This window comes from Drepanopeziza brunnea, assembly GCF_022702325.1.
Source record: "Drepanopeziza brunnea f. sp. 'multigermtubi' strain 214-2 chromosome Unknown ctg16, whole genome shotgun sequence".
In the NCBI taxonomy this organism is placed as follows: domain Eukaryota; kingdom Fungi; phylum Ascomycota; class Leotiomycetes; order Helotiales; family Drepanopezizaceae; genus Drepanopeziza; species Drepanopeziza brunnea.
Window position 1 is genome coordinate 1,133,323 of NW_027094079.1, and position 17,698 is coordinate 1,151,020.

Genomic DNA, 17,698 nt, shown 5'->3' on the forward strand with positions numbered 1-17,698 from the left:
ATGACATAATCGCACCCGCACCGCATCACTTGTTGACCCCGCCATCATCATCCCATCCCATCTCAACCCGTCGCTTTCATATCAACGTCGCACCAACAACCCTGCCACTCCTTTCCATCGATCATGGGGAATAGCCCAAGCACCTCGAAGACGCATCCCGCCTCGTCCTCGTCTTCATCTTCGCCTACTCCCCGTGACTCTTCCCGTACCTCATCCTCCTCACAGCGCCGCGACCCTCGACATCTGATCCAGGCCCAACGGGCGCCCGCCGATTTGTCCACAGCCCAAGCTCTCGGGACTACACATCGATATCAAAAGTCCGTGTCACAGTCACAGTCGCAGTCGCAGCCGCAGCCGCAGCCGCAACCGCAACCGCAACCGCATGCTGCTGCATCACCGCAAAGGCCCTCGAATCAAAGCAGCACAACTTATACTTCCTCGATTCACAGCAACAAACCGCCGAACCACCATATGGGTGTTCAACAATCAAAAGACGAGTCCAAACCAGAGACTCGAGATCGAGACCGAGACCGAGACCAACCCAGCAAGCCAGTCAATGTCCCTATACCTGCGCCGAATCCCGACTCCCCTGCTTCACGACCATATTCGCACTCTTTAGACCCCTCTGGGCCGCCAGCAACACAAGACATGTCCTACCACCTCACTCGCCCTCCGCGGCTACCCCTCCCCATCGAGGAGGAGGTCCACACGCCAGGCTCGCCCATAATAGCCCCGACAGATATGGATGCGCCCGTCTTAGATATTGAGTCTTTGGACGACGACACTCTACGTCGGCGGTCGTCGGCACTGAGTACCACTACGGTTGACGAAGAAGATGCGGAGGAGTTGCGAATCGACAAGGACAAGGCTTCGGTACCGACTACCTTCGAATGGAAGACGACTGGAGCAGGTGAGAAGGCCTACGTGACTGGGACGATCTTCCAATGGAACAAGAAATATCGTCTTAATCCTGTGTAAGTAGACATCTCAAGCATCATGCCGGGAAGTGCTAATATATATCAGCGAGGGTCAACCTGACCTTCTGAGAGCTATCGTTCATGTTCGTCCTGGAACCCACCATATCAGATTTATTGTCGATGGCGTTATGCAGTGTTCCAAGGCCCTCCCGACAACAGTCGACTTTGGCAACAACCTGGTAAACTATATTGAAGTCAGTGCCGACGACATACCTCAAGATGTTCCTACAATTATACAAGCACCCGGTGCACCTGTCCACGGTGTTGAAGGTCTTCCTGATACCCACGCAAAGAGTCCTCCCAAAATAGAGCCCGAGGCGGACGAGGAAGAAGGAGAGGACTCGAAAGCACCGAAGCCTCCCAAGACAAAGCTGGTCTTACCATCAGGACTTTTCTCTTCACAGATTCCACAATATCTCGTCGACCTGGACAAGGCAGAAGACTCTACGGCTTACCAATATGCGGCTGCTGCCATCGAAAAGCTGCCGACACCTCCCAGTCTTCCTGGTTTCCTGGGCAAGCCAATCTTAAATGCCGCTACGCCAATGAAGGACGATAATAGTGTTCTGACCATGCCAAACCACACTGTACTCAACCACTTGGCGACCAGCAGCATCAAGAACAACATCCTAGCGGTATCAGCTACCACCAGATACAAGAGAAAGGTAAGCTCACCCTACGTAATTAGAAGCGATGATGCTGATTTGGCACAAAGTATGTCACAACAATCATGTACAAACCAACAGGAGAGGATTGAAAGGGCTTCACTTTTATTTGGGACAAAGTACGTGCAAGGGCAGGCATCGGGCATGACTCGAGACCCGCTCGGTATGGAATCTCCACTCGAATTGTAGGAACAAGATAAAGCGGTGATTACCTCTCTCTGGAGTCTGATATGGAATGACCTCTCATGTAATGGGTTTACGAAGCTAGACGATAGGGCATCGAGCAACTACGAATGAAAGAAATATTCCTAGAACTGTGAACCAAGTCATACATCGGGAGGTACTGACTGTTCAAACATACTTCGTCCTATAATCGTCGGTTTCGCCTCCCCCACATACCCCCTACCCACTCCCACCCACCCACAAACCCGTACTGTTGTGGTCGAGATAAATAGTCGTAAATAAATGATTAGTCGACTATTCGGCATAGGTTATTGGATTGCCCTATCTTCATCGCTGGCCCTGAAACGCCCCGCCAACTAATAGCGCCAAAGCCGCCGCCCTTGGTGCTCCTATATGTAAACAAGCCAGCGCAACTGTACCACAAGTCCATGCTATCCTTACGCCTGCTGCCAAGCCCGCACAAATCAGGGTATCTCTTCATCTCAGAGTCCATCCACTTATCAAAGTATTAGTTTCAAATACCGTAGCGCTTGTTGTCATCTGCGATAGACGTCACGTTCCCGTTCCCGATCTCTGTCCCTATCCATTGGTGGTATTGGCTCTCTTTCTCTCGCTCCCCGGTCTCTTTCTCTTTCTCGGGTGGGGCTCCGACTACGGCTGCGCGTTCGTCCACCGCGACTGCGCTCGTCGTAGTCAAGTCTGCCCTCTTCGCGGACGCGATCGTGTCTTCGTTCATCGTGTCTCCGGTCTCTGGGTCTGTCTTCCCTAGGAGGCCGATCCTCTCGCCGTCCTTCCTCGGCTCTGTAGCTTGGAATGTAGGTGTCGATGTTTGATGGTCCGTTTCTGCTGCGGGGTGGACGGTCGATGTCACGAGATCGGGATCTATATCCATCAGGACGCTCCCCATCTCTGCCTCCATCTCTGCCTCCATCATATCTGTAGTCAGCTTGGGAATATGGCGGTCTGGCAGGCAACCTGGTATCTGGACGTTCCCGGTCATCTCGAGGTCTTTGCCATGCGGGCCTCCGCTCTTCCTGCGGAGGAGGAGGAGGTACACCATTGCGATTGTAGCCGCCTGGAGGAGGATGGCGGCTGCCGTTGTGATGACGGTAACCATTATGAGAGTCGCCACTAGCATACTGTCCGTTTGGACCTGCCTCGCCTCCCCAAACACCCGCTACGGGACCCATGCCAACTGTTCCGCCTTTTGGCGCTGGGGGTGGAGCAGCTTTCAGGCTGCGGAACTTTCTTCGATCGAGCTCATGGGAATCTTCAAACGTCGGTAGGTCGCCTGGCTGTGCGGGAAGAGGTACGTTGCGGAAGTATGGGTGCTTCAAGGCATCGATGGCGTTAATTCTCTTCTTCCAGTCGAGTTTAAGTAGCTCATTCAGCAATGAAATAGCGCCTGATCCATAACTACGATAAATTAGTGCGGGCTCGGCATAATTGGATTTGTTTACTTACGCTCGGAAGCGCTGTGCCAAGGTCGAGGCATGTGGTGCAAAGCTCATCCCTTCGGCCCCTGGCAGAGATCTGAATTCCGGCATATTCTCATCAGTGGGTGTACCCATCAAGTCGAAAATGATCTTGAGTTGGTTGGCATCGCTGTCTCCGGAAAGGATAGGTTTGCCGATAAGCATTTCCCCAAAGACGCAGCTGACTGGTGTTAATAGTTGACCCGGCGAAGCAATGGATGCGACTCACCCAACTCCCCATAAATCAATGGCAGTTGTGTACTTTCGTAAGTGTAGCAACAACTCCGGAGGTCGGTACCAACGAGTAACCACAAGAGTTGTATAATCCCGGTTTGCTACGCCCCCTCCCTGACCAGCGACAGGTACAGCCTCATCATAATGTCGTGCCAGCCCAAAATCTGCAATCTGGAGAATGCCTTGGTTATTGATCAGGAGGTTCGCAGCCTTCATATCCCGATGTAGTATCCTCTCATTGTGTAGATATCGTACCCCCTCCAAGAGCTGGAGCATGTAGCACTTGATATGAGGTTCCTGCAACTTCACCTTGGGGTTCTCAAGGAGGCCAGACAGATCGTGGTCCATATATGGCATGACCATGTACATGACAGCTCGTTTCCTCTTGTCGGCCGTCTTGTTGTGTTGCTCCACAGCCATTTCCTCCAGCTTCAAAATGTTCGGATGGGATAGCAGCTTGAGAAGCTTAATCTCTCGGAGGGCCGTGATCGGGAAACCATCTTTCTCGTTGTGCATGAGGATCTTCTTCAATGCGACGACCGAGCCAGTTTTCTTCGACCTTGCGCGCAGTACCTCTCCGAATGTTCCCTCACCCAGTTTTCCAAGAACTTCATACTCTGTGAACTTCGAACAGCCAACGAACGACCTGGGGTCTCGCAGGTGCTGCTGGGCGAATGCTGTAGAAGATGTGCTATTGCATTGCGGAGGACTGGTTGTAGGGACCGGCGTCGACATATTTGCAGAGCAGGTATCGAATTGTCTCAGAGCTGGGCCAACTGGTGGTATACCGTAGGAGAACAATGTTTTCTATGCGCAAAGACACGACTGGAATGCGGCGCGCTGTTTCCAGTGGCCGGTAAAAAAAGTCGGAGTTGATTCTCTGACGCGTCGGCTGGGTTGTTTGTAAGAAAAGGAGGAGAGGAAAGGAAGGAAGGAGGAAAGAGGTATTCGAGAGAAATGTATCAGCCGTGATTCGGAGAATTGAGATCGAGGTCTAGCATTGCGCTCGTATCGTAGGGGAAGATAATGAGAAGGAAGGTAGAAGAGATGGTGAGGTGGTGAGGTGGTGAGTTGGATGGTTGGAGGGATGATGAATCCGTGGAGGGAATATTCTACACTACTTACCACGCTGTGGGGCACGAGCCGCATTATTTGTTATACTTCAGCCTCATATCACCCTCTCCACAACCTCCTGTGCTGTACCGGACCCAACTGCATCCCCTCAATTGGCATCTATTTGCAAGATATCAACCAGCACCAGTCCTCTATCAATTCCGTTTCCACCTTTCTTCTCTCCATATCCGACTCGTCAAACTAAACATGGCTGGCCCTGGCCCCGCCACACATCCGGTCCAAGTCCCTCCCGTGAGGCCGCTCTACAGATTCGCTGCTGTAAGGATAGTGGTTTTCCCCGGAATACTCGTGTCGGTATACTGATACTGACTTGCTCGATATCAGACAACGCTAGGTGCCTCGATGTGGTTCTTTGTAGGTCTCTCATACTGCAGCGACCTTGATGCGCGATTGCTCACAATATCTGTCCATAGTTGATGTACCGCGCAAAAAAAGATGGTACCGCTTCCTGCTAGCCATTCTCTCCCACTGACCCTGCTGATAATCAAGCAGGACCCGCCTTGCTCGGCTGGAAGCACCCGTGGGACCATTGAAGAGCGAGCGAAAATTAGGGTCGATTGCGGTACTGGACGGATCAACATCTCGACGGCTGGGAAAGGACTCATCGCTGGAGACGGGCGATCGCTGTAAATACGGAAGGGGTAGCAATTTTGAGAATCAATCAATTGGAATTCTATTGCACCGCCATGGTCTATGTACAAACGTTATTTTAGATTGAGGCGGGCTTTTCGAACAAGTAATGGCTTATGCCCCAGGTATCTCCGCCCTCATACGCAAAGAGCTCTGCGCACGCCATGTAGAAGATCTGCCATCGGTAGTACCACATGGCAGTGTCCTTCTCTCCGTAGGTCTCAGTCAAGTGAGGCCAGATCTGCTTTTTGTTGGCAGTCATGGTAGCCAGCCAGTCCTAGTCACAGATCAGCGTTCGAATTGGGGGTCGAATGGCCAGAATTCAAACCTCGCAAGTCCTGGCATAGTGCTTGCCTGATACCCACCACTGAGTCTCCAATTTCAAGTCCCTTTGAAAGAAGTGAAGGAGGTCTGCAGAAGGCATCGTTCCTCCCGAGAAGAAATGAGTGCTCATCCAGCCGTCTTCAAAGTCATAGGGGCTGGTCTTATGGGCGAAAATGTGAACGAATAGCTTTCCCGCTGGCTTCAGAGCTCTTGAGACCTTGGCCATGAGAAGCTCGTAGTTCTTCATATGCTCGAAAAGCTACCTCTCGTCAGAACATGCAGACCCCCTGATGGACAAGTGAGCAGTACTCACCTCGATAGAAACAACACGATCAAAGCTCTCATTCTCAAACTCATAATCAACCACATTCCCAGTGATGACCTTCAAGTTCATGAGACCCTTCTCCTTAGCCTTGGAATCAATATAAATCTTCTGCGTTCTCGAATTTGAGAAAGCCGTGATATAGGAGTTCGGCAAGACTTCAGCAAAGTACAACGCTCCAGAGCCCCACCCGCACCTTCACATCCATTAGTAATGCTCCAATCATATCCTGACGAGCATCAACCCACCCAAGATCCAAAATACTCATGCCATCCACTAATTGCGCCTTCTTGACATAAGTCTCCAACATAGCGACCTCAGCCTGCGCCAGCGTCTCACCGCCCTTAGGGTACAAACAGCATGAGTACTTCATCCTAGGTCCCAAGCAAGCGGCCAGAACCCCAGTACCGACTTCATAGTGCTGCTCGTTGGCAGCAGCGGTCTCGATAGCAATTGGTCTGCTTCGAAGGAGCTCTACGTAGCTCATTTTGCGCTTGTAGGCTTCCTCGAGAGAGGTGCTTTGGATGAGTCTGATCCGGTCGGCAAGTTGACGCCGGATTCCCGCGCGGATCACGGCGTTGGGTAGGTAGCCGCCATCGAGTAGAGTGTCGAGGATTGAGTCTGGAGGCTGTTAGTAAGGGAGCTAGAAAGCTACATTGCGACGTTCGCGCTGAGGTATACCGGAGTTCATTCTTGCGAAATTGAGGTACCAATCACAGGATTGTTGAGGTCACGATTGTCTGGAACGATTGCAATATGGATGAGAAGCCTGGGCCAGAGACAGCTGGTAACGGTAACGGTAACGGTAACGGTAACGGTAACGGTTTCGACCCGGGTTCAGAGCACGGTGTTGTTCTTTATCATCGCAAAGCACCGCTGTGGCTTACCGTAGGTAGCTCTTTCTATATTCTCCGAGCTTAATAAATATTTACTAGCCAAGGCCACTGCGTCATTGGCACCTAATGAAATTGATCTTAGTGGTTGTCGTGTATTTTGCCTCGTGTATTTTACATCGTGTATTTTACATCGTGTATGTTACATCGTGTATGTTACATCGTGTATTTTACGACTGTAATACTGCGACCACACCCGGTTGCAATTATTGGTGTGCTCGCATTTGTTCCAGCACGGTCTTGTACTTCTTGCGTGCCTTGGGCTTGCCCGAAACGAATGTTTTCAATGCTCCCAGGTACTTCGCAAGCCGGGGAAACACATAGTTCTCCGTGGTCCATGCCAACAAGATGTATCCGATCCCGAGGATCAAGATGAAAGTCTTGAAGTCCCAGTCCATTTTTGTCAACTGCATGAACTCCGCCACAGCTTCTGATGGGTCAAAGACTAGGTACGACGAAAAGAGCAGCGCGACGACAATGGTCACAACGAACGGCACTAATATGTATTAGCTAAGTACATAGGCTGTGGGAAAATAGACTTGCAATTGTTCGAAATGGATTGGCGGAATGGAGGTCCGACACTCATCACAATTGATGAGAGAGTGTACTCAAAGCAGGAGATCAGGAAGAGGGTGGTATTCTCCGAGTTTTCCACGTTCGACTTTTGTCGATTGAGATGTGGTGGGATATACCTGGTAAAATGTTAAAATCTTTCTGTAGCTACATAAAAAAACATTGGAAACTTACCAAGGTTGCTTGCGGACAGCATAAAATCCAACCGCCTGAATCAAGATGCAGATGGCGATTTGACCAATTAGCGGGGTCAAGACTTTACGAGACACAAGGTTCGCTGTTGGCCGCTTCTGGCACAGGACTGGGAATGGTCCGGTCCAACCCACTGCTTCATGTTTAATACTGAACACCCTGAAAGGTTGATGCGGGCGACTTACTGAAGATAGCGATCGGGAGAATGAGTAGTAGGTCAATAAAGAGAAACTACTTCTGTTATTCATGATATGACCAATAGGTCGGGGAATCTAAACCTACTTGAAAGTCTCCAAGATTCGATGCAGAAGCATAGAGAAAGCTGACGGAAGTAAACTGAATAGCCGAGTAAAGACTCATATACTTAAAGCAACTGAAGCTGGTAACCAATGCAGCTCGTCCCTCACTGGAGCCAAGATGTTAGCTAGATGTCGTCGTAGAATGCTAATGAGGATCCCACCGTATAACTTCAGGAACGCAACTAATGTCGAAAACACGACTTGTGAATGGAGCAGCCACTGATGCTTCGGCCTCAGAAAGTGAAATTCCAACATCTGCTGCTGTAAGAGCTCCACAATCGTTTGCTCCATCACCGCAAAATCCACAGCAGTAATCTATGCTCTGGAGCTTCTCAACAAGCTCGTGTTTTTCATCGGGTGACATTCTAGCGAAGACTTGCCCGCATACAAGCATCTACTGGCATATTAGCTACAAATTTGAATATCGAGATTATAGAATACAAACCCTTTGCAGGACTTCAGGCGGAGCAAAATCGATTACCCAGCGGAATACATCGCCACTTACTGCTAGCGAGTAATTTCGAAGATTGGAAATGTCGTAAGGAAGCGATGCATCGCCATCCGCAGGAGGTGGTAGTGGCTGTAGTGGTTAGTTCAGCACACGTGTGGTCTCCGCAGTGACCTACAATAAGACTTCTTTCGTCCAGTGTGAAAATGTTGTTGTCAATACTCTCCCATTTGAGGCGTGCTTTGGGATCTGAAAAGTCTCCTAGAAAACACTGTTAGCGAATATTCTGAAACAAGACCCATTCAACCTTATACAGGAGAAAGGACCCCCCGATCTGAAAAGATTAAGAACCATTGTAAGTCAATACCTTCGGCGAAATGTGGCACAAAACAATGCGCAGTCTTGTCAATCAAATTGCACTCTCGCGCAACGCTGATAGCTGTCAATATATTGTCTCCAGTGCACATAACTTTTCTGATTCCGGCTTCTGTAAGCTCATTGAGGACACTCTCTGTGCTGTCTTTAAGTTTGTTCTCGAATATGATGAAACCGATGAAGTCTAGGTCGGACTCCGCTTCCTCCCGCTTCATTTTTTGGACCTTCAACCAATTGAGCTTCTTGATGTGCCTAGTGGCGACAGCTATAACACGGAAGCCTCGATGGGTGTAGTATGCAAGAAGATCCTCATAATCACTCGGAACTATTCTAATAGTAAATAACAAGATAAAGGCTTATGGGGAAGGAATACTCACAGTTCTCGGGCTTACAGATATCCTTCATACATTCTGGAGCACCTTTGACGTAAATATCGCAGCCAGGCGTTCCAAACTTACGGACAATAACACTTGCTCGTCGGAGTTGAGACACAAAATCAAAAGTTTTTAGTACACCAAGTTCTATAGGCGCTCTCTGTGAAACAAGTCAGTACACTGATTGAGGGTAAAAAGACAAGGCAGACTTTGGTTGTAACAACTTACCGCCGTGTCTTGCGTATTTTCGTTATCGTCGATGTCGTATTCCATTCCAGGAGGCGGTCTTGCAATAGATGGCGCCAAGCCCCCCTGTTCCTCGTCTTCAGCATCACCGCTGTTCTGCTCGCCCTCCTCGAAAGACCACCCAGTGAACTCAAACATCTTCAGATCAAGAGGATCCCCAACAAGCTCACCATCCACGACCCGTAGGGAATGACAGGTCGCCATGGTGTAAAGTGCAGCCTTACGAGAATCGTACTCAACAGTGGGATCTCTCTCGTAGGCGGCGCCTGGAAGCAAAGACAGGGCGTCTGAGAGAATCTCACTAAACCTATTTGCAGGTTGTTGCACCACCCTTAGTCCAAGTACGTCTAAGCCATCCTCTGTCAGGGTTCCTGTTTTGTCAAAGCAGACAATGTCAAGCTTGCCACCAACGTTCACCCTCTGAGGGCTGATGCAGAAGATCTGCTTCTTCCTTAAGCGAGAAAGAGCAAAGTTGGTCCCGATTGTAAGAGTAGCTGGAAGCGCAGGAGGCACGACGATTGTGATCAGGTCAAGTGCTCTAACGATGATCAAGTGCCATGCCAGCTTCAGGTGAACAAAATTGATGAACGAAGCCACGAAACCTAGTGTGGCGATTCCACCCATTACGGAAATGTAGCGAAACGAATCCCTGTAGAAACTGAAGCCAGAGGGCTTAGGGAAGAGCATCGATCGAACAAGTGCTCCCTTGGTCGTGTTGAAGCCAGTACGTACAGTCATAGCAAGTCCTACGGCCTCATCGTCTTTATCGTCCTGCGGACGTCTCGCACGAATGATCTTGGTTCCACAAAAGAGGAAGTTCCTTGCAAGCTCCGGAGCAATGGACGTAGCCGCTAGGTTGAGAGTCGCCAGGCTTTCATCACTTGCTGGGACTTTCGACACGGGAACAGATTCGCCTGTCAGCATGCTTTCGTTGACTATGCAGTCGCCAGCAAGGAGAATACTGTCACATGGGAATTGTGCTAAAGCAGGATCCGTGACTTCGTAGATATCCCCAGGCACAAGCTCACTCGACGGCACATATCGCCAGAAACCATTTCGCAGCACACGGATGTCACATTCAAACTTGGAAATCTCTCTGAGTCTTTTCATCGTCGAGCGTGTTTCGATCAGCGTTGTCGTTATGCTGACAAGCGATATGGCAAAAATGCAGGCAGCATAGTAATAGTACTCGTCGACAGACCAAAGGAGTAGACTGGCTATCTGGAAGACATAGAAAGGGTGAAAAGCCTCATCCATCAAGAGTTGAGGAATTGTCTTTTGCTTGATCTCGATCAGGTTCTTTCCGAAGACGAGTTCACGGCTCTCCTTCTCATCACCGTCTATGCCAGCCCGGATGGCCTTGACATCGGTCCATGCTGGATCTTTCCAGCTGTTGCAAAGCATAAATCTGTCTTTCAGGGGGTTGAACGAGAACCGCATATATCTGTAGTCAAGCATCCGAAGATTTTCGATGATAGGGTCGTCGTCCTCGTCATAAGATATGACATATTTGCTTAGAGGATCGCTGAAGATTGTCGAAAGCGGCCGGCCATATTCCTTGGACTCGACATCCTGGACCACGAATTCTCCCCATTGATTCTACGCTATTTCAGCATGATCCACAATCTGAGAAAGCATTTTGCCCCGACTCGCCTCTTCGATGGGGGAGATGGGGAAGATGGGGGACACGAATGATAAACTGTATAATGACTTACTTCAATAACGACCCATATACAGTCGCGTAAAGGGCTTGGCGAACCGACGAGACGCACCTGCCAACGAGGAAGCCAGCGCAGTAGGAGGTATCCAATTCCAAACGTGAGGATACAGATGGTTGCATATATGGCGAATCCAACGGTCGATGTTCGGAACCCGGCCACAACAATCGTGAGATCCTCAGTTACAATATAAACCTTTTGGCTTATCCGATAACCTTTTCCAAGATCACTTCCGTCTGTTCTTGCGCTATCGCTCCTCAGCAGGCGGTCATGTAATGAAGATCTGGAGTGTGCCCCAGACGAAGACCTTCTCATATTCGAGAATTCATCTGCCTCCAAGTCTGTCGAGTCGTCCTCGTCGAAGTGTAGCTCGGATTCGTAATCTATAATGGCGCTTTCGTCAGAAGGCGCCAAAGGCCCGTCCTCGTCCTCGTCCTCGTTCTGGCCCCGTGCCTGATAGTATGTGAAGCTCGCGGTCGAGTCTGCTCGGCCTCGGCGATGGGCGAAGGACGAGACACTGGTAGGAACACTCTCCCCCATGGGGCCTGCGAACATCTCATCCTGTGCCATTTCCACCTCGTCCATAAAGCTCGTCGTCGAAAGATTCGAATCCCTCCTGTACATTGTGCCGCGCTCATTTTCATTCATGGAACGGTTTGCTCGAGAGCTGCTCCTCCGCGGATGATTTATGTCCATTATATCGATTCACACGCGTGGCGTGCGCCCAAAGTATGTCGGCTGCAGGATAGCACCATGGCCTTGTCAATTATTGTAAAACAAAGGTAAAATTACCTGAGTAAGGTGAGCCAGAGGTTTTTGTTTTGGGGTCTAGTGGTGGTGAATAATTTCTGGAGATGCGGCTGCGGCTCCTATCGGCGCTGACCCTGTTCCAGTTCTGATTCGACCCCGCCAACGCTAGCTACGATACCGCTGGCTCATCAGTTTTCTCGTTTTCCCCATCGTTTCTTGTTCCCAACCACCATCATATCGTCCAGCGATTTTCGCACACACTTGACTCTTCACTTCCTCGAAATTCCACCCTGCGTCTGCCAATATGTCTGAGATTCCTAAGAAGCAGACCCAAACCGCCCCGTAATCACTCCTCCATTCCCCTCCACCGCTGCCTCTCTTAATTCCAAATCCCATCTCCCATCCCCGCCCAACAATAACAAGGGAGAGAGAACGTCCATGCTGACTTTTAACCAGCACGCCTCAAAATACGCCCTCCAACAATGCTCCCATTTCATCTCACGCCCAGCAGCCTGGTGTAGGCACAATCAAAGAGGGTACGCGCGTCTTTGCCCCTCATCGAAATTTGATTCACGATCACTAATTTCTTTGGCAGAGGAGTTTGACCGTAACGCAGCCGCCTCAATCTTCGCCCAAAATCCCAAGCTCGTTCAAATGATTCAAGGCAAACTCGGTTCCCTCGTCGGTCGTTCTTCAGGCTACGTCGAGTCCCTCCCTGCTCCTGTGCGCCGTCGCGTTGCAGGCCTTAAGGGCGTGCAGAAGGAGCACTCAAAGCTCGAGGCCGAGTTCCAGGAAGAGGTGTTGGAGCTAGAGAAGAAATACTTCGCCAAATTTACTCCCCTCTACCAAAAGCGAGCCACCATCGTCAATGGTGCTGCTGAGCCAACGGAGGCCGAGATCCAAGCCGGAGAGGAAGATGACGAGGAGCAGAACGAGCCTGTTGAGAAGTCAGAGGATACATCCGACGTTAAGGGCATTCCCGAGTTTTGGCTGTCTGCAATGAAGAATCAAGTTTCTCTCGCTGAGATGATTACCGACAGAGATGAGGCTGCTCTCAAGGATCTAACCGACGTCCGCATGGAGTATCTTGACAAGCCCGGCTTCCGTTTGATCTTCGAGTTCGCCGAAAATGAGTTCTTCTCCAACAAGCTTATCACAAAGACCTACTTTTATCAGAATGAGAGTGGCTACGGAGGAGATTTTATCTACGATCATGCCGAGGGCGACAAAATCGACTGGAAGGCTGGCAAAGACTTGACCGTGAGAATCGAGAGCAAGAAGCAGCGCAACAAAAGTAAAAATTTCCCAACATGTCTGTCATGCATAATAACTAACATACCCTGAGACACTAAGCAAACCCGGGTTGTCAAGAAGACGGTGCCCACCGAGTCCTTCTTCAACTTCTTCTCGCCACCGAAGGCCCCAACTGACGACGACGACGATGATGCCGCCAGTGACATCGAGGAGCGGTTGGAACTGGACTACCAATTGGGAGAGGACATTAAGGAGAAGTTAATTCCCCGTGCTATCGATTGGTTTACTGGAGAAGCTCTTCAGTTCGAGGAGTTGGATGATATGGAGGAGGGTGACTTTGAGGATGAGGACGATGATGAGGACGACATCAGTGAGGATCACGACGATGATGATGAGTCGGACGAGGATGTAAGGACTCACTGATGGACTGGTCGCCCTGAGGATGCTAACACAAATCTAGGACGACCCCGCGAAACCCAAGCAAGATGCCGCTGAGTGCAAGCAAAGCTGAATATCTTTCGTTGCTTGAAAACAACATCCCGAATCTTTAGTCACAATCTTGATCCGTCACCTATGGCCATCAGGCAACGTCGCCGCCCACACTAGGCTTCGGTGTACCCTACGGAAATGCAACATTTTGATTGTTTCTACATACATGATGACGCCGAATTCCTGTTTCTTCTTCTAGACTACCTACCCTAATCACCTCTCGAGGCTTCACTTCCCCTTGTTTTGCGCTGCATTGGTTGGTTCATGCAAATATGTCAGGGGCGTTCTTCGTAGATATGACCAATGAAAAGTTTACTGCGTCAAGCCTATCACCGAGTAATTTTATATCCAATAAAGCTCAAAAGAAGTTGAGTTAAGTGCCCCTTTAACAAATAATGAAGAACGCGAGCTGGTTATTTTATTTCTCATCCAAGTGTATGCCCGCTCCGTTATTTCGGGATGTTTTATATCCTAGCTAACGCCCTTGACTTTAGTGTAAAGTTTCATGAGAAAATAAATATCTTTAATATAGACTCTACCGGTCTTCAACTACGTAGTACTACGTATACCGGCCATAAAATCTGACAACATCGACCATACACCTAACCCAATTGGATAACACCTACTTTCGAAGTTACGTTTGAGGCACAGGGCCAGATGGTTCGGCACAGGTCCGATCACACAAATCAGCTAAGGGAAAGCGTGTGAGCTAATCTTGATCCATAGCGCATCGGCAGAATTTCAAAAATGAAGCTATTCCCAGCTTCGCAAGGTCGATTCCGCGAATTCGTAAACCAAATTTGAATGGTTTAGCAGCAGAATATCTGTGTAGCATCTTCGAAGTCGTCGAATTCGGCGTCTTCGAGGTAAGCAATCATATCGGTTGCAAGTACAACAGCAGCTATTATAAAGCAAACCCAATATACCTATTTATCTTAAAAATTGAATTTAAGCACGCATGTAAAATCACGAGAATACATTACTTAGCAAGGGGCTAATGCTTAAGAAACTTAACTTATGCTGTCCTTTGAGTTCCAAAACATCCTCTTCTTGACTTTATACCTTCAATGTGATCCTAGTAAACCGTTTTGACGCTACTAGTACCACGGTACAGGCCTAAGTATTACCCCTCGAGGGTGCCTTAAAAGTTTAGTTTCCACTTTAAACCCCCTGTTTTCCCTACCCTCGAGGGGTAATACTTACGCCTGCGACGTAGTAGTATATGCTAGAGCTCTCACGCCAAGGCTTATAATCGCGTCCCGCATGGTCTTGTTAACACGTGACACCCCGCCCAACAGTAAGAAACAATTTTAATATCTTGCTAAAGATTATTTACTGAATAGACTTTCCGCTAAGCACTTGGATATCGCGAGCGGGATATCGAAGTTCCTTCAACGGTTCGTCAGATTCAGAGAGGTCAAAAATCATTTGCATTGACCTTCTAAGGTCAAAAGTAATTTGGCTACAATCCATATAATCTATCTGCACTGATTTTCTGAATTGGATCATGGCGAATTTGTTGGTCCCCCAGGATAATATATCCGAGCTCATCGTCGCTGTACAAAAGGGTGAGTTTCGAACGCGTCGCCGAGCGCGTCGAATACAAACTGACGTGCGAGTTACAGAAGCAAACAAAAAAGCGAAACAGCGCTCTGCCACGATATCAATTCTTATTAATAAGATCTGCTCAAAAGCTTATTCTGATGGTCTCCCCAGCAGGTCTTTGGAGCAGCTGGTTGATATTATTACACGTCCCAACCAGCTCGACCAAAGCAGCCTCGGAAGCCTGGTCCGCAACCTCTACCCCGCTGGTAAAGTGACAGATAGCATCGTCATCAAGCTCGTTGGAAGCTTAGGTCATGGCCGAATGAAACCTTCTTACTCTACCCAGGCTGTGCTGTTAAAATGGTTGATTATGGTCTACGACGTCCTCGAGAATCAGAGACTACTGTCGAAGCTATACAGTGTACTATTCAACTTAATCGACACTTCTGCTCTCAGGTATTTCACCACTACAATCTCCAGACCATTACTTTCACTGCTGCACCCACTGACTCAAACCAGAGCGCAGCTCTGTCATCTGCTTTCACTCATCACCCGGCGCAAGCATGTCAGGCCTTTCAGGATACAGGTTTTGTAGGACCAATGTTAGACCCCATTGCAATAGAATCGGAGCTGATTTCATCGAAGGATGGAACTCACTCGGCAAGCCGGGAATGAGCCACCTCTTGTTGGCCTGATGAAAGTATTCAAGGACTACTACCCAGACATCGTCGTAGGCGAAGTCACGTCTGGACGAGCCGCAGTATTCACAGTACGCCGTATTCATAGGCTCATTCATTCTTTAGTTGACAAATGTATAGCATCCCAATACAGAGTGGCGGCAACGCTTGAGTGATATCCAGGAGCTCCATCTGCAAAATTCACCAGATGGCTTGCCGGCGGAGAAAGTAACGTTCAGAGTGGCCAGCAAGAACGGAACGAAGAGAACCCTATCATTTGTGCTGCCCAGCGTTCACACATCCCATGCCCTCGAGGTACGGTTTCATTTGCCATTCTCTTTAGAGAATTCCGCTGACAACCAAGACTTCTGTAACACTAGAAGAGATCGAGGATGCCCATCAACTCGTCCAGAAGCTTGAAAAGATTGAGCCACCTAACCAGCTAGTCACTGTCCTAAAAGATCCTTTGCTACAAAAATTCATGCAGCTCAAGTCGACCGACGTCTACTCGAGGCGGGTCGATAGCTGGCTGCTAGCTTTTTTCGACGACCACCTGCGGACAGATTTGGGCGGGAAAGAGATCACGGTAATGCTTGATACCGTACTCAATTATACTTGCCAAACCAAGGTATTGCCAAATTCCCTCTACTTGATAACAACCTAAGACTGGGCGCTAGGCATTACCACCTTCATGTCTGACATACCTCAAAGCTATGGTTCCATCTTGGAATGGTATATCGGACCGTGAAGTGATCCTTGGTCTTCTCACATACTCCCCAATCGGGCCATTTGAAGGTCAGTCTGCCCCTGGTTCTGGAAAAAAGCGTATTGACAAAGTTCAGACCTATATGATTCCACATTCCTGCCCCTTGAAGAGGCTCTTCTCGGCGACGGCACCACCGACTCTCAACTCACCCTCCTCTCATTCTACACAGAACTTATTGATCAGTGGATGGTGACCCTCCTTTCTAAACCCCAGCGCTCTGCGGACGCAAGCACCGCAAATTTCTTCACAGCCCTCACGAACCACGCCAGCAACCTCGTCCTCACCATTCTCCAATCCACCACCGCAGTCTCCGCCCTCTCGAGCATTTTGTCCTTCTATGAATCGAGTGCCGCACTAATCGTTCACCCCGCCCTGAAACATACCCTCCGTATTGCCATCCCCCCGGCAGAAGTAGTCTATACCCTCCTCTTCACCCCCTCCCTCAGCACCACCAGCCGCCTCTGTGCTGCGCTCGCCCATTACAAACGCGCCTTCGAAGTCGCCATGTTATCGAAACCAAACAATTCAGAGCATCAGCCATATCCGAAAGACTATGTGAATCACTTCAATGGGTTCCTGATGGATGTCTGTAACTGCGTTTGGCGGTCTCGGGCTTTCAATACTGCTGATCCAAACGCATTAGGATGTTTGCTACAACTTAATGTGAAGCAAGCGATAAGTCAGCATATCTCAGCAATCGATGCGACGTTCGCACTGCAGAATTTATTCAGTTTCTCGTACTCACCACTGCTGTGTCTCTTTGCCATTTCCTATGTCAGGGAGCTCGAGGATAACGCCGGGGAGGAGATTGGGCGCCGACATGCTGGGCCGGTAACACAGCACTCTCTGAAGCAGCTTAAGCAGGATGGAGGGATAAAGTTAATTTGGCCGGACTACAAGCTGGGTGTCTTAACATACATGGATGGTAAAGGGGTTGCGGGTATTGGAGAGTTGATGTACAATACTATGAAGCATCTGATGACTGCGAGGGATAATCGGGCCCAGAGCTCTATGGGATGAATGGGAGGGGAACCAGACATGGAAATTTCGGGAGGGAATCAGAAGGCACGGAACAGGAGTTTGTTATTTACGTCTGTGATACACGGCCGGATTAAGAGTTATGTGTCGTAACAAGCACACCTGTTTTGCCTCTAC

General features: G+C 49.3%; 6 protein-coding genes across 6 annotated transcripts; 3 read left to right on the forward strand and 3 right to left on the reverse strand.

Annotated features, from left to right (window-relative positions):
• Window positions 1-123: 123 nt before the first annotated feature.
• On the forward strand, window positions 124-1,734 carry L3040_008610 (uncharacterized protein; the record flags this gene model as incomplete). Its single annotated transcript, XM_066157125.1, has 4 exons — window positions 124-317; window positions 546-974; window positions 1,024-1,642; window positions 1,693-1,734. The coding sequence occupies 4 exons, from the start codon at window positions 124-126 to the stop codon at window positions 1,732-1,734; spliced, it is 1,284 nt and encodes a 427-aa protein (XP_066010389.1).
• Window positions 1,735-2,339: 605 nt separating this feature from the next.
• Window positions 2,340-4,269, reverse strand: L3040_008611 (uncharacterized protein; the record flags this gene model as incomplete). Its single annotated transcript, XM_066157126.1, has 4 exons — window positions 2,340-2,956; window positions 3,012-3,241; window positions 3,290-3,481; window positions 3,530-4,269. The coding sequence occupies 4 exons, from the start codon at window positions 4,267-4,269 to the stop codon at window positions 2,340-2,342; spliced, it is 1,779 nt and encodes a 592-aa protein (XP_066010390.1).
• A 1,108-nt stretch (window positions 4,270-5,377) lies between these two features.
• Window positions 5,378-6,635, reverse strand: L3040_008612 (uncharacterized protein; the record flags this gene model as incomplete). The annotated part of the gene is made up of 5 exons (XM_007296065.1): window positions 5,378-5,575; window positions 5,627-5,881; window positions 5,936-6,140; window positions 6,193-6,565; window positions 6,626-6,635. The coding sequence occupies 5 exons, from the start codon at window positions 6,633-6,635 to the stop codon at window positions 5,378-5,380; spliced, it is 1,041 nt and encodes a 346-aa protein (XP_007296127.1).
• A 408-nt stretch (window positions 6,636-7,043) lies between these two features.
• Window positions 7,044-11,710, reverse strand: L3040_008613 (uncharacterized protein; the record flags this gene model as incomplete). The annotated part of the gene is made up of 12 exons (XM_066157127.1): window positions 7,044-7,333; window positions 7,381-7,529; window positions 7,585-7,735; window positions 7,788-7,833; window positions 7,885-8,008; window positions 8,063-8,295; window positions 8,347-8,481; window positions 8,528-8,610; window positions 8,717-9,049; window positions 9,102-9,258; window positions 9,327-10,943; window positions 11,117-11,710. 12 exons carry the CDS (start codon window positions 11,708-11,710, stop codon window positions 7,044-7,046), a joined length of 3,912 nt encoding a protein of 1,303 aa, XP_066010391.1.
• Window positions 11,711-12,116: 406 nt separating this feature from the next.
• On the forward strand, window positions 12,117-13,577 carry L3040_008614 (uncharacterized protein; the record flags this gene model as incomplete). Its single annotated transcript, XM_007296063.2, has 5 exons — window positions 12,117-12,154; window positions 12,269-12,348; window positions 12,408-13,106; window positions 13,158-13,474; window positions 13,527-13,577. 5 exons carry the CDS (start codon window positions 12,117-12,119, stop codon window positions 13,575-13,577), a joined length of 1,185 nt encoding a protein of 394 aa, XP_007296125.1.
• Window positions 13,578-15,062: 1,485 nt separating this feature from the next.
• Window positions 15,063-17,563, forward strand: L3040_008615 (uncharacterized protein; the record flags this gene model as incomplete). Its single annotated transcript, XM_066157128.1, has 8 exons — window positions 15,063-15,123; window positions 15,181-15,556; window positions 15,620-15,691; window positions 15,746-15,869; window positions 15,919-16,092; window positions 16,142-16,405; window positions 16,455-16,572; window positions 16,620-17,563. 8 exons carry the CDS (start codon window positions 15,063-15,065, stop codon window positions 17,561-17,563), a joined length of 2,133 nt encoding a protein of 710 aa, XP_066010392.1.
• Window positions 17,564-17,698: the final 135 nt, after the last annotated feature.